General features: G+C 45.1%; 1 protein-coding gene and 1 pseudogene across 1 annotated transcript in view; both read right to left on the bottom strand.

The window, feature by feature from the left end:
• Positions 1 to 16,965: 16,965 nt before the first annotated feature.
• LOC133889272 (pentatricopeptide repeat-containing protein At5g09450, mitochondrial-like) lies at positions 16,966 to 19,995 on the bottom strand (annotated as a pseudogene).
• Positions 19,996 to 20,100: 105 nt separating this feature from the next.
• The window catches only part of LOC133889275 (rhodanese-like domain-containing protein 6), a 37,708-nt gene continuing 31,424 nt past the window's right edge, over positions 20,101 to 26,384 (bottom strand). The window contains exon 6 of the mRNA XM_062329782.1: positions 20,101 to 20,373. Within this exon, the coding sequence (XP_062185766.1) occupies positions 20,261 to 20,373 (113 nt within the window). The 3' untranslated portion in view covers positions 20,101 to 20,260. The remainder of the gene's footprint in view (positions 20,374 to 26,384) is intronic.

The following is a 26,384-nucleotide window of genomic DNA, read 5'->3' as shown; positions in this document are numbered from 1 at the left end:
CGGTTTTCTCGATTTTCAGTGAAGTTAAAAAAAAACCTAAAAATTAACTTAATCTTGAAAATCAATAACTAATTCATCTGAGCTTCAAATCAAGTGAAATAAATTTATTTGTTTCCTTTAACATGATCTACATGATAAATGTGTTTATACTCATAAAAAAATCAAAAAATTTCTGTGAGAAAATGTATTTGTTAAACAAAGTTAAAAGCATAGTTTACTCTTTGCTAATCCAAAAATTATGAAACTAATTTTATTAGTTTTCTTACATGATCCTATGTCTTCTAAAAATACATGAACTCATGAATTAGTTATTTTAACATGCAAGATTGTGTAAGTGTGTTACGACTAGATTAATTCATAACTGACCCATCACACCTCTAAAATTAGTGAAACTACTTTATTAGTTTATTTATAGTATGCTTTATGTAGGAAAAATAATTGTAGACATGAAAAAATTAATTACAGCGCTTTTCTTAACATATTGACTTTATGCTTGTGAACTTTGTAAAAATTATGGAGAAATTAATAAAACTCTAAATGAAGTGAAATCAATTTTAGAGATCGTCTTAAGATATGTCATAAAAAATTTTTGTTTGCATGTTAAGATTTTTCTTAACATAAGTTAATAACTAAACCGCACGCTTCAACTTTTTTTATTTTTTTAAACTTCCTCCCTATAGAATATGACGCAAATGACATTATTTTTGAAAAACATTTTCACAGAAGTTCTTAGAATTGTCTCTAGCTTTCTAGGATTTTTTTGATTTTTTTTATTTTTTGAATTTTTTGAATTCAAATTTGGTTACCATTCGGTTTCTGAAACCGAAACGAAGTTGTAAGCTCGGTAACCGTAAATTTCGATCGGTTACTGTCGGTGACATGGGAACCGGGGGTCCCCGAGTCCCGAGGCCAGGACAGCAGAGTGCCACGTGGCGCTCTCCCTTGGGGATTATCTCCCCGAGATCCGAGAAGACCAAGTTCCGGGAGAGGGTACTCGAGGTCATGAACAGTGGTCCTCGAGCACCCTAGTTCCCCGAGGACCCGAGTAGACACAGTTCTGGGAGAGGGCGCTCGGGGCCATGAACAGTGGTCCCCGAGTACCCGAGTTCCCCGAGAACCCGAGCAGACACAGTTCCGGGAGATGGCGCTCAGGGCCATGAACAGTGGCCCCCGAGTGCCCGAGTTCCTCGAGGACCGAGAAAAGGCATATCCGGGAGAGAGTGCTCGGGGCTATGAACAGTAGTCCCCGAGCACCCAAAGTTCCCCGAGGGCTTGAGATGCCCCTTGCCGGTGGACCCCACAAGGGCTCGACGGTGAGGTGTCAATTGGTGAGAGGCCTGATGCTGCATTTAAGAGGGAGCGTGGCCTGTCACTTCCAACCACCCCCCACGCCTGCTGTCAGTCCCTGCCACCGCCTGGCAGGAAGGCCTGGGGACATTTAATGCGGCGGGTCCCATCGCGCGTCATCCGGCGCGCCTCGGGATATCATCGCAGGGCTCGAGGCGTATCGCCTGCTACCCTGCTATGTCAGGATTGCTCTAACCGGGCGGGCACGCGGGGTTGCTCGGTGGCTACCCGGTGGGCCCCCCTGCTGCACCCGCTAAAAAGCGGGATGACAACGACAGGACCGGACGGGGGCGCGTTTTCAAACCCCCCGTAACATCAAGCTGCAGCCCATGATGATTGCTTTCCATTTATGACGCATTGGGACTAGCGCCATCCTTTTTGGGCACGCCAGGCCGCCCCGACGGATATAAGAGGGGGTGGGCGCCCCGGAGAAAAGGGGGCCGGAAAAGGTAGACCAAGGCTTACGAGCTGGAGAAGACCGAGACAAGTTCAAGAATTTCAACAGACGCAGACAAGCTAACAAAGCTCTAGACTTAGACAGAAACCCTTGTAACGCAAGAGATCCTCAAAGAGGCATTCCCAGAGCATTTATAGCATACACTCTGTACGGCCCGTACCTGTCTAAAATCCCCTAAGTATTTATTTCCGCTAGCATCTGATCATCCATCCCACTTGTATCTCATTTACTCTCATTTAATTCACGTACGAGGTAGATTCAGAACCATCCCCCCGGCTAAATCTCAAAGGGGGTCCCTCTGGATTCCCACTTGTGGAGTTCATCCTCCGACAGTTACCGTCGATAAATTGAACCCTGACTGTAGCAAGGGATGTCAAGCGTGTGTTGAGTGTTTGACATCAAAACTATTCTAAATTTTTTGAGGTTATCAAAGTGGGGCTGTGCTCAATGACACTGTCGGGTGTAAAAATACAAAAATAGATAGCATATGGGTAAAAATACAAAAATAGATAACATACGGCATTAAATTTGTCAAAATGGATAACATATCGATGTATTTGCAAATTTAGCATTTGTATTCCGCACTTCGCTCATCGAAAATCCGATTCCGATACGCGAGGCACCGAAAAAGGGTAGGCCCGACCGTTTTCGGCACCTAAGGTGTCGAATACGGCACTGTGTACGGTATTCGGCACCTGAGTTGCCAAAAATGGCCTGTATTCGACATTGAATATGGTGCATAATACCGTATTCAGCACCTGAGGTGCCGAACACATGCATGTGCTTGTGTCGGTAGCAGTCTTGTCACACTTTATTGTTGTTTGTGTCTTGTCACTTGTCGCACAGCCCACACGTTGCTGTCCTCAGGCGTCGTGTTTTGCTATATAATGATAGCAGGCTTCAGTTGAGAGCAGCAGCGCGGGAAAAGAGGAGAGGAGCAACAACGCGAGGCAAGGAGAAGCGGTGCGAGGCGAGAAGGAGTAGCAGCGTGAGGAGAGGAGAAGCATCGCGAGGTGAGGAGGAGCAGTAGCGCGAGGAGAGGAGCATCAATAAGAGAAGAGTAACCCGAGGAGCAGCAGCGCAAGGAGAGGAGCATCAATAAGAGAAGAGTAACCCGAGGAGCAGCAGCGCAAGTTACAGTAAATACTTAGATTATATATTTACTTAGAATAATAATAATAATTAGATTAAGTAGATTGTTTAATCTGTTTAATTACATTTATTTCATTACATTAACTTGATAAATTAGAGTACTTAGATTATTTGCTTAGTTTACTTATATAAATTTGAGTATTTACGTAAATTAATCAGAGTTATTAGAGTTATATGATTAATCGAATTAATTAGTTTTATTCAATTAATTTGATTAATTTAATTAGTTTAATTAAGTAGCTTAATCACTTAGGTTTAGTGGAACCGTAATAGTGTGCAGTAGCAGTAAAGATGCATAGTGGTGGGCCCCACATAGCCATGGGTGCCTCATTTCCTGGTGGCACTTTGTGCAAGTGGTGGCGTAGGGTGATGGGCTAGTGCATGCGTGTTTTCTATAGATGTAAGTAGGGCATCGATGCAATGAGAGTAAAGAGAGGAAAAAGGGAAAAGGAAAGAAAAAGGAAAGGATAATAAATTTTAGAAAGCTTCAATTTTTTTGAGTTGAATAGAAAGATTTGATTAAAATAAATTGTCAAATTGAAATTTTGTAAAGTGAATTCTAGGAAAAAAGCATTAATACTTATTAAATATTTAATCACAATACTTGTATATTAATACTTAGGTAATTTTTATTAAATATTTTAATTCAATCATAAATATTAATAAATTCATTTGAATTCAATATTGATGATTTAATTACATTGTTACGAGTCTCGCTTACAAAATTGTGCGACGTTCTTCATAATAAATATGGAAAGTCATACCGTATCTACTAAACAAACATACATGTAATAAAATAACTACTTAGAACAGCCAGTACATAGAGAGTCCGGTTGAGCTACCTATTGACTTAGATGGTTTGAAATCACATGTTATGAGCCTTTTACGTGTGAAGCAGCAATCCCATACTGTTGTCCTAAAGGGTGTGTGGCCATGGTTTGTTCTAAACAGCTCGATCATTGTTCATACGTTGATCAAGATGAGAAGGAACAACACATGAGCTTTGTACTCATGCAAGGTATTGGAGGAGAACTATGAAATGAGAGTGTCATAAACATAATACCACGACTGGTGCAAGGTGATGCAGTGACTAGCATGAAAGAATCAGTGTAACATGTGATGCATGAAGAGAATGAATGGCATATCGGGGACAACAGTTCCGATAGAGAGAGAGCTAGAGTGTACCCTTTTGAGGTAGATGCATGATGCATGGACGATGAAGCCGGTGGTAGCGGGGATGATGAAGCTACTAATAATGATGACTCGGTGCCGGCGATCCAGTAGTTTCGTGGTGCTGGACTGCTGGATTGTGTTGTTATTGAGTATAACACATTAATTGCGACGTCCAGGTCGAACAATGGCTTCATAACAGGGGGGGGGGGATCATCCACTTTATTAGTAATTATGCTATAATAATAAGAAGAGACCACAACTTCGCTCGGTCTAACCCTATAGAGTATGAGGTCAGGTGTATCAAGCATCCGAACTGTCCTTACTTTGTATGAGCACATAAGTAAAAATACGAGAACTATTTTATGATCAGTAGACGCACCCCACATACATATAGCGAATAGGCTATTAGGAATGTGAGCCGCGCTATTGATGTGAGGTTCATAGCCTAACTCCTCATCACGCTAGTCGACACGAACATATGTTTGTTGCCAAAATCAATTATGGGGGAGATGCAGACTAAGACATGTATGCTGATCAATTACCACACAGCGTGGCGAGTGAAGCAGATGGCATTGAATATGCTGTTTGAAAGCTTCGAAGAGTCTTACAACTATGCTCCGAGGCTACTGCAAAAGATTTCCATGACGAATGCAGGGATTTGGTGGGTCATGGCAGATGAGCCGATCAAGTTAGAGGATGGGTCATATAGCTGCATTGACTGATACCTCATTAGGTTATTCTGGTCCTTTGGACAATGCATCGAATCTTTCAGACATGGTAGACTAGTTGTATGCGTGGAACATACATTTCTGAGCGGCAAGTATCATGGTACCCTTATGACAACGATGACGGTGGATACAAATAATCAGATCATTCCTCTCCCCTTTGCAATGGTTAAGAGTGAGAACAATGATAACTGGCTATGGTTCCTCATGTTGGTGAGGACACAAGGGCATTCTGCATGCGTTGGACATGTTGCATGATAGCACAAATAACTCCATTGCATGGCCTGATGTGGAGAGAAGATGGTACATGTGACACTTAGTCACGAACCTATACACAAGGTACCGCAGCAAGTCTCTTATAAAGAGATTCAAAGGGTTGTGTCTTCAGAACCAGCAGACGAAGTTCAAAGAGATATGAAGAGAGTTAAAATGAGACCACTCACAAGATGATGGAAGAGCAGGAAGCACAGAAGGACCATCTGCGGACGCAAATGGTTGGGGGCAAAACTATCGTTAGCCGTTCACGTGCTACATTTAGCTAGTGGATAACGGGGAAGCCAACAAAGCATTGGGCCCTAATACATGACATTGACGGTGTCAGGTTAGCACATAGAATTTTAATGATCATATTTTATCCTTTCTTATGCAAATAGGACTTCTAAAATTATTGTATCACATGTTAGATACACTATCATGATAATGAACATAGCGAATGCGTTCAAAAAGGTCATAAATGGAGTATGTGGCATCCCGTTGTGTGCCATCATTGAGCTCACATTCTATAGAACAACGAACTACTTTTGAGGCCATGGTAATGCTGCTATGAAGTGCAGCACGCGGTTCGCGCCTAAGTTGGTGGTAATCGTATCCAGAAGGAAGAACAAAGCACACTTTCATCGGACGGGGATCTACAACCTAGACGACAATGAATTTGAGGTTATGTGCCACCATAGGTATGCTTTAGTGTATATCGCAAGGGACGCTATGCAGCAATATCAACTTGGGCCTCACGAGGTGAAGTGCATATGTGATATGCCAAAACTGCACCATATCCCGTGCTCACATGTATTAGCCGCTTGTAGGGACATGGTCAGCAACGACGAGTCATATTACGTATCACCGTACTTCACGATCGATGCATTGAGGAGCTCATGGCTTCCAAAGATGCAGTCCTTAACATCGAAAGGAGCTACAAAGCGTTCGAGGGGCGTAGGTGGGTACCTTATCCCCGAGCATGATGCACGAATATTACAAGGCCTAGATCCACGAGGCTGCAAGGTGACATGGATGAAGCAGATATTGTTGATGGCCTACGCAAATGCAAACTTTGCAAATAACCTAGCCATAACAGAAGGACTAGCCCGACCCGGCAATAAACTATCTTACCACTATCGAAATGCACTGTTCTAGAGTTGTTGCAATTTACTTTGTTTTTTGAAGTTATAAGCAGATATGGTTTGTATTCTAGATTGTTATTCACCTATTAGTTGTGCTACATATTTTGTAATGTATCGTATGGTACTGACATCATAGACGATGTTTTTTATTGAACCATGCAGCTTGTTTTTCACCTATTTATTGAACCATGAATATTATAATATATTCTAATTTATTATTCACCTATTTATTAAACTAGGAAACTTGAAATTATTGTTATGGCTCATGGTGGTCCTCTCGAGCTTCCTCAGTAGCGGTACGATGATAACCATAGGGAAGGATGATTTTCACAGGGCAGCAGGTACCACGATTATATGTGCTTCTTAATTACCACGATAATTTGCTATTAACTCAGTACATGGATTGGATACCTTTTGCAGTTGCTTCCGTTACGAGCCCAGAGTGTCCACACGATTAAGGAGTTAGACCCTCGATTATATGAGGCACTCGAACGAGCAGGACTTCTACCTTTCGCTCTCTTGATGGTTGTTGCTCCCATGGTGGGCTGTGGTAGGACACCTCTCTCGCTGATTGAGGAGCCACTGCTCATATATTTCGTCGACCGGTGATATTCTGGGACACACATGTTCCACTTTCCTTTTGGCGAGATAGCCGTAACACTGAGGGATGTGGTCATGTTGACCGAGCTACCAATTAGGGGTGGCTCGTTAGTAGTTTCGCGACCAGTCAAGGAGTAGTGGAAGGGTTACGTTGAGAGCAGGTAATTATTTGTTATGTAATGCACTTCAAATGTTGTAGTGCTATTCAAGCTTCATTGACCCTCTGCATCTTGTAGGTTTAGTGTGCAATATGACATGAAGAATGTTGGGTCTCTTTGTCCTGGATTCATGGGCTACCACAGTTCGGTCTATGCCCACTGGATGCAGACGAGGCTACAATTATACTGCACTATGAGGTTTACTTGTACGTGCTGCTGAGAGACATCATGTTCTGCAACACAGAAGACGATTATGTCATCCCCATATTGTGTGGTTAGCGAGTCAACTCGCATCACGTCCTTATGAGCCGACATCATACAGTTGAGGATATGCCATGCTGGCTGCAACCTACAGAGGATTATGCGCTGCAACCCAACGGTCAAAGAAGAAGGGATCTGTTACAGGATGCCTACATCTCTTACAGCTATGAAGCTAGGAGTACCTCTCGGTTTGTTGGCATAGGGTGCTCAAGAGCTACTATCAAGTCCCCATGCCCTATGGCATTGTAGATGACATGAGGCCTACGATAAGGTATCGGTGGATTCATGCCAAGCTGAGATGGAGCCAGTAGTAAGATCATGGTAGCTACTCTTGTGTGATCAGTGATTTGGACATCCTCAGCACCGATCTCATGGAGTGGAATCCATAATGTATGACACGAGTGGCCAAAATTGTGGTTGAAGGGCTCATCGCATCCTCTTGTTGGCTTGACTCAGACTTATGGGTGACTAGATGTTTCTTGTTGTATATGAACAATGTGAAAGTATATTCTCCTGAGCGTGTATAGAGGCAGTTTAGGTACTAACAGGTGGTATCACTACCTCCCCCACGAGACTCCGGATGGGCGCACGAGTAAGTATGTTATTGTAGGTAGCATTAGTACCTTAGGTGATCCATGTTAATAAATTATAATTGTTTATATCACATATAGGAGGAGCGTACAGGGGGGAGGAGGCATGCAAGACTGGGCATTCATGAATGCCGATCACATACAGAGGTGGACGGAGTCAGCCGCGGTGGATGTCATTTATGCTGGACAATACGATGATGCCACATACTGAGAGTACCTTTCGTGGTATCATCCATGCACGTGTGCCACCTTACTCAGTGGACTTGTAGAGCCGGCTCCCAGACCCTTCCACGATGATCGTGCCTGCCTTCTTCATGTTGTGGTAAGTGATGCAATACTTATAACGATTTTTATTGGTTAAACCTCTGTATTACTGACATGACCCTCATCTTATACATACCGAAGAGGCGTACGAGATGCATACGCAGGCAGAGCAAGCTTGTGTGGAAGCAAGCAAGTTATCAACGTGGAGAGATCGGAACCCTCTCCAAGACTACATGAGGAAGAGAGGGTCCCGCTTCATGTCTGCTAAACGTGGTCTAGGTGGTTGTGCCCCGCGATGGAGGGGTATGACCTACAAACCATGGACCTATCATGTGCCTCCAACAGCAAGCACTCGTCTAGTGCCCATGACAAACACGTTCGGGCACACTTGCGAGAGGCACCTTCAGCTTTGAAACATCATGTGTCACGTTCCGGTGCTAAGGACGAGGAGTGCACACAGGCTTCTGAGCCCGAGCAGTGTACACTGGGTTCACGAGCTCTGCAGTGTATACAACCTCCTTAGACTACGATGCACCTTCACCTGCAACATCGACTCATCACGAGAACGTTGTTGACTACACACAACAGATATTTCATTGGAGCGACACACATGATTTTGACTGGACTACTGCAATGCAGGCTGCAAGCTTTATCGATCTCCTCAGCGGATAATACCCACAATATCCTGATGCACATAGGGGTTCATAGTGGTACCAGCAGGGCGAGCCTTTGGCATATCGGACTCCATTAGAACACATTCTAGGGGCATCCACACTTCCGCATGAGGATCCTTCGTCATGGTACATGCAATGCCGAGTTAGCGGGTCCCGTATGAAAGGATGATGATAATTATGAGTAAAGGCACACGAGGTAGGGGCCAGCGTAGGCTGCTGGGATGAGGGCCACACAACTGTTAGATGCTTACACTCCTGAGGATTGCGTGCGTCGTCGTTGTTGCTGAGTAGCTAGTGCAGTTGTTTGGTGCACTTGTACTTGTTCAAGACATATATACTATTCACTTTAATGTAGAAGTCATTCCTATTATGTCTAATTCACTGTATTGTTAATGTAATTACTTTTAATTTATTTAATGTTTGCCAAATAATTATGGCAATAGTTATTTCTTAAGCATTGTTAAATATTAATTATGATATTTAATATTAGTTTAATGTTTGTTAGATAATCAGGGATTTGTGCTGCTATGCAAAGCCATAACGTTGCAGTCAAGGATCAATAAATCTATAGACGGGTCTTCTAGTTCAGGCTTTCCATGGACACCTATAACGATCGATATAGCACTTAATACCTCATTGCAGTTTGTGCGTGAAGAGAATGATGATCCCTTAAAAGATAACAACCTAATTCAAGCCATGTCCAAATTGCATACAAGACACTTTTATTCTGCGTTAACCGCTCCGGTCCAACATGTAACCATGTAACCATCGATGACCTCAGGACTCTATTACATGAGCGGTATCAAAGGTAACTTAGGGTGTGCGAACGAGCCTACCTTCCTTATGTGCTAGGTTTATCTATGAGGCAAAGATTGATAGCGATGTTTCCAAACCGGTATTATCGGAGGGTTAACTCTTGTCGCAGGGATCCTGAGGGACCCCTTTTTAGAGATTCGGCCGGGGGGATGATCCTGAATATGTTCGCCGGAGAAATAAACGGGTATGAATGCGATGGCCGGCGGGGTGGAATGATCTGGTGCGGAACGAAGTAAATGCACTGGTGTTTAGACAGGTTCGAACCGCACGGAGGCGTAACACCCTACTCCTGTATGGATACTATAAATGCCCTGAGAATGTCCCTCAAGGGTGTTGCTGGTTACAAGAATATTTGTCTATCCTAGAGCCTGGGGCTCCTTGTTCTTCGGTTTGTGCGTATCTGTTGGCTTTGGGTGCTGTCGATCTTCTCCTCTCTTCTCTTTCCTACTTACTTCCTCCAACCTTTTTTCCACTCGCCCTCCCCTTTTTTCGTGCTGCCGGCTGCTTTAAATACCCGCCGGCAACAGTGTGCCCCGAACGGGAGGGCACGAGTCCCAAGGCACCATAAATGGAAAGGGTGTCATCATAGCCTCTGTGCGAAGTGACAGGGGGTGGAAAATGCGCCTCACGCCCGGTCGTCCGTCACCATAAATGCACTGGCAACGGGCACTGTGGAGAGGGCCCACCGGGCAGCCGCAGAGCGACCCGGCGTGACCGCCCTGTCTTGTTCTCCTGCCACAGCAGCGCGGCAGACGGAACGCCTCGGCCCTCACGATGTTATCCCGAGACGGACCGGATGGCACGGGACGGGACCCATGAATTTAATGACCCCACGCCCTTCTGCCAGAGTGTGGCAGGAACTGACACTGAGCGTGGCAGGAGCAGTTGGAGGTGACAGGCCACGCGTGCTCTTTAAATGCGGCTTGTGCCTTTGACTGACTGACACCTCATCAGTGGGCCCCTGCGGGGGCCACTGTCAGAGGGCTTTCTGAGTCGTCGGGGAACCGAGTGCTCGGGGGTCACTGTTCACCTCCCCGAGCACTCTCTCCCGGGCACACTTGTACGGATCCTCGGGGGACCGAGTGCTCGGGGGCCGCTGCTTGCAGTCCCGAGCACTCTCTCCCAGAACTTCCTTCAGCGGGTCCTCGGGATACTTGGGTGCCCAGGGGGCCACCGCTCGTGGCCCCAGGCACACTTCTACCGGTACTTAGCTTTCCTGATCGTCGGGGGACTCAGGTGCTCGGGGGTTGCCGTATACCTCCCCGAGCACTTTCTTCCCGGTACTTAGACTTCGTAGATCATCGGGGAACTTGGGTACTCGGGGACCACTGACTGTGGCCCCGAGCGCCCTCTCCCGGGACTTAATCTTTTTTACCTCGCGGAGGAGACTCCGTGGGATGGCGCCACGTGGCGGATTGCTGGCCTGGCCTTGGGATTCGGGGACCCCCGGTTCCTGATTCACCGACAGGTATACATCGCACATTCAGGTTCGTTGTTTTCTATTTGGTCACACTACTTATCTTTTTTCCAGTGATTTGAATGCTCCTCTTTTGCGTTAGGTGTTCCCGAAATACACAGAGTTGATCAACAAAGAAATTCCAAACTTCTTGGTGATGTATATGCTCTTCGGTGGGGGTGTGATGCCTAGTTCGCGTAGAAGACGACGAAGATCATTGAACCTAAGGGGTATAAACGTGCCCTCTACTATTCAAGCAGAAAATGACAAGGACGATGAGGATGATGATTTCATACCACCAATGCCTCGACGTTGTAGTAGCAATATAGAAGAAGGCTTAAGTAATACTACAAGAGGACGTTCACGCACCACATCGAGATGGTGTACAACCAACAATGTAATAGGACGTGCTCGTACTGTGATAGCTCAAGATGACGACGATGATGATTTCATGTCACAACGATCCCTCCCTCCGAGGTCTCCATATCTGGAGGACACTGATAACCCAGAAGATGATGGTGGATTTGCTATTACCCATACTTATAACTTCCCATCACCTCATCGGAGACGGCAACCATCTTACCCTGACAGCATTGACTAGCACAATGAGCATTCTTCCGCTATTTTGCATTGACACTTTCCACCACCATTTTTAGATGATCTAGATATTCTCCATATTATCTGAGTTAATACACATTATGTGGCAAGACTAACTTGTTTGTGCACGCTGTGATACAGGTATTTTCCGCATTGATACGACCACATAGGTTTGCCACAATGACCATCCTCGGGTGGAGGAGGAGGCAGCCGTCCAAGCATCAGCACACAGGCCAAAGCGTGCTAGAGGAAGGGTTCAGGGTATGGGCCAGGGTAGGGGTCAGGTGTAGTCTCTTTTACTCGTATGCTTAGGCAATGCATTTTTTTCAGACTATTACACAACTATTAATTTGTGTACCTTTCCATTATATTAGTTCAATTCAATAGGTATAGGGTTAGTTTCTTATATTACCGTACTATGCTATGAACTATTTGTGACTTTCATGTCTAATGCATGTGATGGTTAGTGTATTATATTAACGTATTGTCGAAGCATACTTCTTTCCAACATGTGAAAAGCATCACTTAGCTGCTTTCGAACGTATCTGCGTGTTGTCTTGTCAGGAAATAAATTGTTGGCTTGCAACTTTCCACATCAAAACTATTCGCACATGAATATAATGTTACATGACATGGCACAATTTATTCAATTACAAACACAATGGTACAATGAAATATTACATTAGGCTAAGGTAGTTGTAGCGAAAATGATCCTATTAGGCTATGATTATGATTTTGGTGATTAATAACAATATAGTCGATATGACTAACATGTTTGTCAAGAATATATGTTAGTAGGTTTCATGGATGCAATACATGAAAAAGCCACCACAGCCGGGACAAAGTTAGACTGAATTAGAGAATTCATAGGAATATTTGCCTCACCGGATGGTTCGATGCTTTGGGTATTGAACTCACCAAAGCATATTTGACAAAAGGGAGAGAGGACTAAAGACCTCACCAGAAGGTCCGGTGATCCGAGAAGATACACACCAGAGCATTTTGTCCAGAGAAGGTTGCAGACATTGAAGTTGAAGATCAAAGCACCGGATGGTCCAGTGATCAATGTGTTGCACAAACCGGACAATGAACAGTGCAAAGAGGCAGAACAAAGTTCAACTCATCGGATGGTCCCGTGATGAAGGCTGTGCACACCGAAGCATTATTTTCAGAGAGGGTTGCATTGGCTCGGTTGGCTAGTTTGTGAGAGTGTACTCACTGGATGATCCGATGTTAGTACTAGTGTTCTCACGGGATCATCCGGTGTTAACAACTTTTCTGAGCCGTTAGGTTAACGACTACTGCGCGGGTTTGAGACTATAAATACCCCTCCATTCAGTCATTTGAAGGTGTGGCATGCAGCTGGAGTTTAGAGGAAGCTCATACACACTTGAAAAGACATCCAAACCACCAAAGTGCTTAATGTGATTATCGAAGACGATTAAGCACAAGATTAGTGAGTGATTAATACTTATAGGCCTAGAGAGAGTGTTGCTAGGTGATTGCTACCTAGAGAGTAGATCAAGGAGTGATCTAACCTTGTACCAAGTGGTACGCAAACACCTTGGAGTCTTGGTGACTCGTCAGTAAGCTTGCTGGCCCTCTGACTTAGTGTGGAGCAGCAATAAGACACGTGTACAGGGATGCAGAGACCCTTGCTTTGGTGGCTCAAGCTCTGAAGTGATCACGACGGTAAGGAACCGGAAGAGTGGCTAGTGGTGAGACATTGCCTTGGTGACTTGTTGGCTCATTCGGGTGGAGGCTTTGTCTTTGTGACTTGGTGGCTCAAGAGCCGTGACCAGGTGCCGACCAGAAATATATCTTTTGTGGAGCTCCAACATGGACTAGGGGTGCATTCATACCATCGATACCACGGGAAAAATCACTTGTGTCAAGTTTGCTCTCTCTACCTTATTTACGTTTCCGGATTTACATTCTTGCAATTTACATTCTTAGATAGGTTGCAAGTGATTTGATCGGTAGAGTAGACACTCTAGATAAACCTAGAGCATATTTAGATAAAAATTGATATAGGTTTATCTTGTGTTGTTTTTGGAGCTGATATAGTTCTAAGTGTCTTAATTCACCCCCCTCTTCAGACGCCACCGCTCCTTTCAGCAGTATATCAGAATACATTGCTTCTAGTCATACAGAACTGATAACACACATAGCATACGACATATGAATGCCTTTCGTGAAATACATTAGTGGTAACAAACTCAATGGTCTGTATTTGTTGAACCACCCTTCCCGCGAGATGACTTTTCTTTCTCCTCCTCCCACCTCGCAAAGTCCTCGCCCATTTTCTTCAACCTCTCCTTCGTCTCCTCCACTTGTCGCTTCATCTTGATGTCTTCCATATACTGTTTCTTCAATAGGTTCATCCATTCCTTGTCCTCGGCTTTGATGTTGAAGTCGATCCACATTATGAAGTCACAAAGCCTAATAGACGACTGTATGCATGATTTAGTTACTATCCAGGTAAAAAGTTGATGAATCATGCGAAAAATGACATAAATTAAATACTCCATGACACATGGACGAAGGATCAAAGTTTGAGCACCGGAAGAATCTCCTCCCATAGGTTTCAAGCTCATAGGATACCTTCATTTCGCATGCAATACCGCACTTGCACATTGGTGGTGGTATAGCAAATGTATGCATACCAAAGCTCACCATCTCTTTACTTCGTCTTGTGATTGGGGCAGGGATAACATATGCAGTTCAACGTTGCCTTTTATAGTCGTTCACAACATCACTTGCAAACACACCCTGCTGCAACCACACCCTGCTGCCAAAACAATACCTCTATCGTTAGTCGGGCTTTAGACATGAAGTGACCAAACAATTCAGCTTTAAGCATGAAATGACAACACCTTCCTGCCAGCATATCATCTCTGTCGTGACTCACTCTTTAGTCATAAAGTGACCACACGACAGAGCTTTAAGCATGACAGGACAACACCTCTGTCGTGAATCAGGCTTTAGACATTAAGTGACCACATGACATAGCTTTCAGCATGAAATGACAACACATTTGTCTTGACTCAAGTTTTTGACACGAAGTGACCACGCGACAGAGCCTTAATGATAAATTAAATGATAATGCCTCTATCCTAACTCAGCCGTTAGACAAGAAGTGACCACACAATAGAGCTTCAAGTATGATATGACAACCTCTGTCATGAATTAGGCTTTAGACACAAAGTGACCACACGACAGCTTTAATCGTGAAATGACAAAACCTCTAAATAGGCTGATGTGACCACACGGCAAAGCTTTAATCATAAATTAAATGACAACATCTCTATCCTGACTTAGCCTTCCATGAAGAGGCAACAATAAATCTTTGCTGAACTTTTGCAGAATGAAATGACCATACCAAGCTTTCACAGGGAATCTATGCCAATCATCAATGCCACAACTTTTCTAGCTTTCACAAGGAATCCCATGCTCCAGCCTCCACCCATGCCATGCACTCAGTCCATGCATCAACTCCCAACCACCATAAATAACCCCACCCTCAATCATGGATAGACCATTACTTACTCAGCTCTCTAAACTGCAATATCTTCCTCAGCTCCACCAATCCCACCGAAGAAACATTGAGATATTTTCATCCATCAGGAGGTTGAATCACCGATGTGCTTCTGTAGCGACCCGTGTAGGCTTTGCAAGTCCTAGGACATCTCCTACACCTATAGCCTACGCTTCTTCATGTGTACCAACTACCAGTATGACAAGCCTCGATATAGACCATATGAGTACCCACCGGTATAATGACATAGATCACTTATGTGATACTTTCTATATGATTTCATGCACTGTCTTACTAATCTCCCCTCTTGTTTTATTTATCCAGTCTCCTCCACCTATCTATGACTTTATGAAATAGCTGGGCATGGAGCAAATGAGCACCAGAAGTGGTGGGTCGATATGAGCATGCGGTGGAGGAGGGAAGTGTATGAACATCGGGAGTACGAACAATAGCATGAGGAACTACGACTCAAGCGTCAGGAGGAGGAGCACATGAGGAAGGCAGTGGAGGAGCACATTGCGACTGAAGCTCGCGAAGAAGAGAGGAAAAGGAAGCGGTAGATGACTCGTCGCGCTAAAGCGGAGGGTCCCGATGCTCTAAGGAAGGACAAATATCCTAGGTACACTCAGTAGAGAGCATCTATATTGTAACTCGATTTATTTTTATTCTCTAATGCATGCTATTAAATTATTCTTTAGGCGTACTATACATGCCAATATTTATTGTTGTCATATCTTTATGGTTAGGGTCCATTCGCGCAGCATCGAAAAACATATGTCCCATGTAATGTTTATCAGCGTATGTAACATCTGTACCGGGTTATATAATAATTATGCTTAACAACTACTATTGTTCAAAAAAACTTACTCACACAATTTTATATTAAGAGAATAAAGAAATGTTAACAAAATTACATCGAAACAAATTTACAACAACAGCACGCCGCTGCCGACACAAGAAAAAATATTGGCCAGTGCTGTTGTATGACCTAATGAGCAAGACGCGGACAACAACAACACACATGAGTGGTGATAAGAACGCTGGCTTGTATTCAACATCTCAGGTGCCGAATACAGGCCGTTTTCAGCAACTAAGTGCCAAAAACGGTCGGGCCCACCCTTTTTCGGTGCCTCGTATACCAAAATTGGATTTTCGGTGAACAAAGTGTTGAATACAGATGCTAAATTTGTAAATACACCGACATATTATCCATTTTGGCAAAGATGATGTCGTATGTTGTCTATTTTTGGATTTTTGACACAATCATCTGGTGCGTGGAGTCTCTGTACCTAACATCCATGTAGAATTAAGGCAGATGCTATACTTCAAACATCTATTTTTCTTTTTTCTTTTTGGTGACATACTCAGCCATTTGTTCGGCATCCGACAGCACCATGCTATTCTTCAACCCATGTTCTCTCGTGTGTCTCCTCTCACCGTGTCGGCCTTCTGCCCTCAGTGTGCTCGCCCCACCCCATCACCATCCATCCAGTCGTTCTCCGCCACTTACGGCCAGTGACGCCTCGGTCGCGTCGTCGCTCTATCCCTGCACCTGCCTCCACCGTTGGGCCGGCCTTCTGCTCGCTGACCTTCCTCTAATCCCGACAACAAACAAATCCGCACTAAGAAACTGCCACCACTAACCCCAAAGCCCTAACCAAAGCGGCCATCACGTGTTCACACATATTCACATGGTCAGCTAATGGCACCTCCTAAATCTCAGACATCTGAAAATTAAGAAATGTGTACAACTAAACAAAGCATCACGTAGTTAGGCCAGGAGAGTCACAAGGATTTGCACGAGCAGGTCTTAAAAAAAAGGAAATACATATGCTTCATCATGCCACGGACCGAACAATATATAATGTAATATCTTGCCCAAAATAACGAGAAAATTGCTTTCCAATACATCATTATTGCTTCACACAACAAAGTAGCAGTTGAAAACCACATCACTCAGCCACATTTGCCCAACTTGTCAGTATACAACTCTTTTGCAGCATCAGTTCCCTAAAGCTATTCACCGTATCGGTGAAACCGGCATTCAGGAAGGCATCGAACAGCCTGTTGCAGGCAGAGATGTAGAACTCTGGAGCTTTGGATCGCTGCCACTGGTCGACGATTTCCCCAACATCCTTCAGGTGCCCGTACATTAGGTACGAGGAGAGCACGCAGATGTAGTTCCGGCTCGTCATCCGCTGCGAAGTCATCAGCATCGATTTCCATATGTCCTTTATTCTCTCTCGATTGCCAAGACCGATATGTAAAAAAGCAAGGAAATCACAAGTTATCCACTCCCTCTGACTAATCTTTGCCTCAGCTTCCACCAGCGAGGTTTTGGTACAGTGCCCATCCTTCGTTTGAGTTTGGATCTTTTGACATCTCATCCAGAATTCGTTTGAAGTCCTCAAGATCCATGGAAGCAGCAGCTGCGCTGATCTGGAGATTATATGTGAAAAGATCTGGTGAAACATTTTGCCTTCTCAGCTCTTCAGCAACAATCGGAACTTTATCAAGCTCCCCAACAGAAATGTACAAGGTCATCATTTCATTGTAAACCAGGACATCTGTAGACAGCTTAGCATCCTTCATTCTCTCAAACAGCCTTTCAGATTTATCTGTCATCTTTGATCCGGCATAATAATGGAGAAGTGCTGTGTAGGCTTCTAACGATTTTGCTCCAGGTGGAAGCTTCTCAAAAAAATCTTCAGCTGCATTGGTCCCAAAAACTTTGGTAATTAAGAGATGCGCATTCCATAGTCACTCTCAGATAAATCAGACTCATGATGTGCCTTCATCCAGTCTGCTACCTGTAAAATGTGCAGTTAATAACTGATGCTTTTGACAATTCATTTTCTTGAGGGCCAAACAACAACTGTCAAATTGTAAGCATCTTGCAAGGGTATCAGCATAAAATACTAAATAAAACAAGGGTAAATTGATATGTGAAGTAAGCTTCAGCAAGGTGAAGGTTTGACAGCTAACTCTGTTTTTATGGTCACCAATGTTTTTGGTATAATTTAAAGACAAAATGGCTCATCGCGTTTTATAAAACCACATAATGGCTAAAATCACCAAACATTAAAAATGGCACAACACAAAATACTTGAGAGAAATATTTACTTAATGAATCTAAATTCCCAATACTAAGGTCGTAAACTACAGCCTTCGTGATTACATCAGTCTTAATACTAGATGAACTTCTCCGTAATCTTCTCCATCAATAATGTCAATGGGCTACAAAGCTAATGCACATGAAAGCTTGCACTGAAGCTTCCTAGAGTGGAAAGTGACCAATATGGAACATCACTTCGGATTAACCCACGTCGCAATTTAGTTTAATAGCTACGTCCTATGTAATGTACGGGCTATGGAGACATCACATTTGCCGCACTAGAGTCAGAAAATAGGCTCAAGTTTTCAGCTAGATAAAGCTACATCGCCTGCATGCCATAACCATTTCCAAAGGAGGAAGAAACAGATCGCATCGTGTGTGCCCACAGGAAATTCACAAAATATTATCACGATGTCTACGACTGGCAGAGCAATCAGATGAGATCAGGATTCTGAGGGTGGGTGAACCTCGAGGGCGTGCTTGTAGCGGCGGGCGCGGCTGAGGTTGCGGGCGATGCGGCGGAGCTCCGCCGCGGGGTCGGCGCGGCCCTCTCCAGCCCACTTCTCGAGCGCCGCCGTCGCGCTCCGCTTCGCGAGGCCCAGCCGGAAGATGCGGCTCCTCAGGTCGTTCTCCTCCTCCTGGCCCGCGCGGCCGCGCCCGCTCTCCTGTGGTCGTCACTGGCGGCCACGGGGTACAGGGTCACTACGACGGAGAGCGGCTCCGTGGCTTCAGAGGAGAAGGGGCTGCGCCCCACGACGATGGAGCGGAGGGCGGCGCAGTACCGCGTGGCGCCGGCGGCGGCTCGGAGAAGCACCGCCGCCATCTCGTGCGCTCCGTCGTGTTCCGCTAGAGCGCACCGTGACTTGCCGTCGGGCAGAGCTTCTTTAACCGGAATAAATTGATGATTGGCCACCCAAAAAATTGACTATTTAATTATGATACTACTCACATTAATAAAAAATAAAATCATCTAAGTTAATAATTATAGAATAGATTACCAAATAAGTGAAGTCCCCTTAGTGGCAAAAAATCAATTAGGTAGACCAACACACACCCCACAAACAGACCACACAAAGTATTATTTACACCCTAAGTGCGTGCGAAACACATAGTATCACTGAATACATACGTACACCTTACTTAGGATCTAATCCAAGGATGACCATGTTTAGAATTTAATCCTATATGATAAGTGAGCACTTGCGTCGAGCAAAACTCAAATAAATAGGTTTGGTCATATGCCACCGACCTTACCAATCACTCACTATCGTGTGTAGACCAAGAGGCCCAAGTTTTCTGGACTTGGCCAGATTGGCCTTAAAAAATGGGCCAGGCCCACGATATTTCAAAATAGGAAAAATCCATATAACCCCTAAAGTTTGATCTGCAGCCACATAATATCATGAGAAATGAAAATATCTGTTTAACTTCTCAACTTGCAAAACCAGATCAATTAACCATATATAGCAATTTTGAATTTGGTTTTGTCACCATGGCAGTTGACGTGAATACTATGTGATGATGATTGTATATTTTTCACGTTACTTTTTCCTTCTGGTTTGTATTTTTCCCTTAGTTGTTAACATAAATTAACTCCCACTATTTGAAAAGAAATAAAAATAAAATAAGGAAGTGAAAAATAGAATAGGAGAATAAATAGTATGTACAAAATAAAATAAACTTTTCACTGTTTAATTTTTTCATCGCCATGTGACAGCCACACCGGCTATCACGGTGGAGAAACCACTTAAAAAACCACCCTATGAAATGTATTGACCTGGTTTTGCAAGTTCATGAAAAAAGATTGCCAGCTGCCTTTCTTCGTACAAAAGAAAGATAAAATTTTATGGAGATGATGGTGGGATTGAATTCGAAGTACCATTTGAAAAATCTGTAAAAATTGACTCAGTTTCTACAGCACGAAAATTCGGTGAAACTTTCTAAACTTCATATGCTAGCTTCCGAGTTCCAAGTGGTACAGTTGACAAATAGACCGACAGCTCCCTCTCAATCGTGTCAAGGTACCTGAGCATAACTTGGAGACCCTTTTCGTCTGCAAGTTACAAGAAACACAGACGGATTCATTAGAAAGCACAACAATCAATGAACACCACCAAGCAGTCACTAGAGCAAAAACGGTTGCTTGAACGTAATCATCAGCCAACAATTTACTATTTACGTTTCTATCCGGGTGCTTCCACGCTTAAGTTTTAGTGATTTAGGCTGAGCGTGGTCTGAATTTTTTTACAAGCGTGAGGCGAGCGATCTGATCTCACCAAGTTTGTGAACCGTGTGGCCGCAGGGATGACGTATGATAAGTGGATCCGCGAATGCTTCTGCATGCTCTTTATTAGACTATCTTCAATCATATTTTCTTCATTTCGTTCTTTTTTGATTTTCTTTTCCGTTTTCATTCCCTTTATTTCCTGTTATCTCCAACAGTTTCCCTTCGAGGAGAATCGCGAAGAGAAAGGAGAGAGAATCCCATCCTGGAGGAAATGATCTTAAGAATCCCTTCGTGATGGGAACCGTGAAGGGAAACCGTGGGAGCGTTGAAGGGAACAAAAATCTCATCGTGAAGAGATTCTAGATCCTAAAGGAAAACCGTTGGAGATGGTCTTACAAGTAATTATATAGCGAGAGAAAATACAGAATAAAGAGTTATTATTATATTCATTGATAAGAATATTTATATATTTATATATATTGAATGGACATGATAAGAGGATATATCTATTGAGAAGACACATCTTTCTAATAGACATAACTCTTGTAGTTGATACCTAATTGATCACATGATGTTTATTCTTAACACTTCACCTTGATTAATTATTCCAATTGTAAACTTTTTCTTGAAAACTCTAAAACCCTATGATAAAATATAAGGAGAAAATAATATATTAATATGCCATCAAAACTTCTTTAAAATCTAATGAAAAATTTAATGAGAAAATGATATGATATATATTAATTATTATTTTATTATAAGCTCACATGAGAAATATAGGAAGGAAAAACTCATTGGTGAGCTTAGAGAACAATTATTATGATCTATGGATCATATTAAAATATTCAAAAACCTCGTAGAAAAATAGGAATAATAAGGTAGATATTATCTTATTAAAACCTTATATGAGAAACCATATATGAAAAACTTATAAAGGAAAAGAGTGCAATATAATATAAACATGTTATTATTCAAGGATCAACTCTCCTAAACCTTGCAAATCTCGTAGTCGCTGCATACCAATTCCATAAATATATTTTGGAATGTGAAAGTTGATAAAGACTTGGTGAATAAATCAGCGAGGTTACCATATGATTTAGTTTGTAAGATTTATATCTCTCTATTATTTTGTAATTAATGAGGATAGAACAATTTATGAGCAATATGTTTATTTATATTGCTCTTTATATAATATTTTTACATCTGAGCAACACAAGTAACATTATCTTTATAGATAATGGTTGATGATTCAATGGAACCAATACCATATGATTGTTGTATGTTGTTGATCATTCTACGAGGCCATACACATATATACGATGTTTCAGAATGATAGGTGAAAGTAGACACTGGAATCTATTTTGATGACTCATATGAGAATACTAGATCACTATTGTGAGGGATCGGTGACGTTCTAAGAGGGGTGAATTAGGACGCTTAGAAATATTTCGGCTAAAAAAATACACAAGATAAACCTATATCAAATTCTATCTAGATGTGCTCTAGATTTATCCAGTATGTCTACTCTACCGATCAAAGCACTTGCAACCTATCTAAGAAGGTAAATTGCAAAAATATAAATGTGAAAACGTAAATAAGGTAGAGAGAGCAAACTCGACACAAGGATTTTTCCTATAGTATCGATGGCATGAATGTTACCCCAAGTCCATGTTAACGCTCCACAAAGGATATACTCCTGGTCGACACCCGGTCACGACTCTTAAGCCACCAAGTCACAAAGATAAAGCCTCCACCCAAATGATCCACCAAGTCACCAAAGAAAGGTCTCATCACTAGCCTCTCTTTCGGTTTCTTGCCGCCGTCATCACTTCGGAGCGTAAGCCATCGAGGCAAGGGTCTCCGTGTCCCCGTACATGTTTCTTATCGCCGCTCCACACCAAGTCAGAGGGTCAACAAGTTTTCCGGTGAGTCACCAAGACTCCAAGGTTCCAGCGTACCAAGAGGTACAAGCTTGGATCACTCCTTGATCCACTCTCTAGGCAGCAATCAACTAGCAACACACTCTCTAGGCCTATAAGCACTAATCACCCTCTAATCTCGTGCTTAATTGCCTTAGATGATCACTTGAAGCACTTTGGTGGCTTGGATGCCTTCTCAGGTGTTTATGAACTTCTATATTGTCAATGATATGGGATCCAGGGGTCCCCGAGTCCCGAGGCCAGAACAGCGTAGTGCCACATGGCGCCTTCCCTCGGGGGCCACCTCGTCGAGGGCCCGAGGGAAGCCAGGTCCGGAAGGGGGTGCTCGGGGCCAAGAACAGTTGGTCCCCGAGTACCCAGAGTGCCCCGAGGACCCGAGAAGAGCCAGGTCCGGGAGGGGGTGTTCGGGGCCAAGAACGGTTGGTCCCCGAGCACCCAAAGTTCCTCGAGGACCTGAGAAGAGCTAGGTCCGGGAGGGGGTACTCGGGGCCAAGAACGGTTGGTCCCCGAGCACCCAGAGTTCCCCGAGGACCCGAGAAGAGCCAGATCCGGGAGAGGGTGCTCGGAGCCAAGAGTAGTTGGTCCTCGAGTACCCAGAGTTCCCTGAGGACTGGAGAAGCCCCATGCCGGTGGACCCCGCAGGGACTCCACGATGAGGTGTCGATCGGTGGGAGGCCCGATGCAGCATTTAATGGGGAGCGTGGGTGGTCACATCCAACCACTCTCCCCATGCCTGTTGTACTGAATACGTCAGCCCCTGCCACCGCCTGGCAGCAAGGTGTGTGCACAATTAATACAGCAGGTCCCATCGCATTTCCCTTCGCGGGGCCCAAGGAGAAAGATGGCTTGAAGATATCTTCGATGGGCTTGAGGCTTATCGCCTATCGCCTTGTTGCATCAGACCATGTCAGACCTACTCTGACCAGACGGGCATGAGAGGGTACTGAGAGGCTGGCCGGTGGGCCCCCCTGCACCTGCTAAAGTTGGGACGTGAAGACCGACGGGACCGTCCGAGGGATGCATTTTCAACCCTCTGTAACATCAACTATAGACCCATGATGGTTATTTTCCATTTATTGTTTACGGGAACTTGTGCCCCATTCCGGGCACTCCCTGGAGGGCTTCCCCCCGGTAGATAAGGGGGGGGGGACACTTCGTAGAAAAGAGAGCTGGGTAAGGGACGGAAGAAAGGAAGCTCAAGACTTCAGACAGTCGAAGACCTTGTAACACATAGAGCTAGTGTAACACCCTGTGTTTAGCATATTGTATAATTACAGAATTAGCTCCAAATTAAAACTTTTTGAGGATAATTAAGTAAGCAAGTACATGTATGGGGATGTGTATGTATACCAGTACATACACCTTCATACATGTTGGAGGTATTGAGTTGACTAGTTGTTCCAAAGTTTACCAGTGCAATTTCTAGCATGATCACTGCATTAGGTTGACTGTCATGCATTATTGGATTTTATGATTCTTTGTGTGGAGGTTTGAATTGAATGTCTCTCAATTCAAACCTACTCTTAGACTCTGATCAGCTTAAATCAAATTATCTCCAAGCTCAGAGATCCAGATTAAATCAACTCCAAATAAATAATTGAAGTTGATCTTAATCCAAAGTCAAGTTCCAAATTCAAATTTCCAATTTGAATTATTCCAAAGATATGTTTGATTCTCTTTCTCTTTTTCTCTCTTTCTTTTTCTCCTCCAAATTCTCAGTGGGCCGGTTTCCTTTTTCCCCTCTCTTTTTATCCGGCCCAACTGGTCTTCTTTCTTTCTTCTTCTTTTTTTTAGCCCAGGCTAGCTGCCGGCCCGTTCGGCCGCTTCCTTCCCCGCATGGGCCGCCATCGCCTTCCCGGCCCACTCGGCCGCAAGCCAGCGCGCCGAGCGCGCCCACGCGCCCGTTCGCTCCGGGCCGTCCACCGATGCCGCGTGTCGCCCATCCACCCGCGCCACACCCCTCTTCCCTCTCCCCACTCCCTTCTCTCCCCGCCAGCGCTGCAGGCCACGTCGCCGGCCGCCGCTCTTTGCGGGACAGCTCCGCCCCGAGCCCATGCCTCTCCCTTCTCTCTGCCCCTACCCCGGCCACTGCGCTGGCGCCGCAGTACGCGTGCTTGCGGTAGCCTGCCGCGCGTCAGCCGGCCACAGGCCACCGCCGCCGCGTCGCACGTCTCGCTCCGCTCCACCTCGCCTCCGTCGACCCGCGGTGGACACCCGCGCCCGCTCGCGTGTCCCTCGCCCTCGCCTTAGTGCCGCCTCCCCTCCCAGCTATAAATAGCAGGTCGGCACTCCCTCCTTACCCATTTCACCACTTCCGCCACCGCCGCCCCGTTTCTCGCCTCGCCACTGCTCGCCGTCGACCATACGCCACCGCCGACGAGCTGCCGAGGAGGACCTTAAGCCGACGCTGCCCGCGTGCCACCGTCCGTTGGCCCGAAAAGCTCGACGGGAGCTGCCTTCGCGCGAAGCCCGAGCCACAGTCATTTGTCGTCCCCACCGCCGACCACAGCCGCCGCTTGCCACCGTCCGACCTCACTGGTGAGCCCCCTAGCCTCCCTAGAGTCCCTAGGCTAGCTAAGTAGGCCACCCCATGTGCCAATTTGGCTGATAGCCGCACGCCGACGCGTTTGTGGTTCGGCCACCGCGTCTGGTCGCCGCCGGCATGTGCCTGTGTCGTGTATGTGTTCACCGGCCATCGTGCCGAGTTCTTCGGGACCGTGAGCCCCGTTTTCTTGCAGGAAGAACACCTCCCCGTGCAGGGGAGGTGCTGCCAAATTTTGCCGCGCCGCCGCTTCCCCCCCCCCCTCCGGCGCTGATCTGACACCACCGCCGCCTCTCACCGTCATCGCCGTGCTGTCAGTCGAGTTCGTCGTGCCGCGTAGTGCCCCGGCGTCTAGCTCTCGCGGTGAAACCCTAGCGGAAACTCGTCGCCGGCGAGCTTCTCCGCGCCACGCCGTCGTAGCCCTCGCCGCCGACGCCAAATCCCCCTCCCCTCCGCCGCACGCTGCACGCGTGCGCCGTGGGCTGCCCTGCCGCGCACCCCCACTTGGCCCACCGGCCGGCCCGTACCGCAAATGGGCCATGCCTCCTGGGCCGCCTAGGTTCTAGAGGCCATAGGCCGCCGGCCCGATGACTCTGTAGGCCGCACTGTGCGGGCCCATTACTGTAGATCCGAGCCCGGCCTAGGTCCAGGCCCGGCCCATCCAGGCCCGGATGGAGCCCAAGTGGGTCCCACTTGGTCACTGTTCATATGGGCCCCTTTCACTGTTCAGTGGGCCCCACCTATGAATAGTGTCTTTTTCATATTTTCCCGAATTAAATCTTCCAGGAGCCGTAACTTCTCCGTTCTGGCTCCGATTTCGGCGTTTCCTTCGCCTAAATTCCTTAAAAATCAAGATCTACTCATTGGCCAACTTGTGTTGTCTGTTAGGGCTTGTTTGGCTTTTCAATTGGTGTTAATCGGTTCTTCTTTAGTTTAGCCATATTGATCGTAGTTGTGAATTACAGAGGAGCAAGAGCAGGAACAAGGACAATTGTTTTGCGAGATCTGTGCTGGGATTATTCGGGCTGAGGAGGATCCTGACTTTGACCAAAATCAAGAGGAGAACTCCGGAGAAGGCAAGTCCTATTTTCCTTTATCATATTGAACCTATGTTTTCCGATAATCTACATGCTCAACTAAAACTGGGAATACTACTGCATGTGCTATGTATTACTTTTTTGCAATTGTTTGTAGTAGTTAATCCTATCAACACTTGCCATGCCATAACTAACTTCACCCAGAATACATATCACCCTAGGATTACCTATTGTTATCTATATTAACGATGGAAGACGTCTTGATATCTAGCATGCTTAGGATTGAATACGTCTCCTCAGAGGCGTCGCTTTTAAACT

This window comes from Phragmites australis, chromosome 13 (genome assembly GCF_958298935.1).
Source record: "Phragmites australis chromosome 13, lpPhrAust1.1, whole genome shotgun sequence".
Lineage (NCBI taxonomy): Eukaryota > Viridiplantae > Streptophyta > Magnoliopsida > Poales > Poaceae > Phragmites > Phragmites australis.
This window is presented reverse-complemented; position numbering and strand designations above follow the sequence as displayed.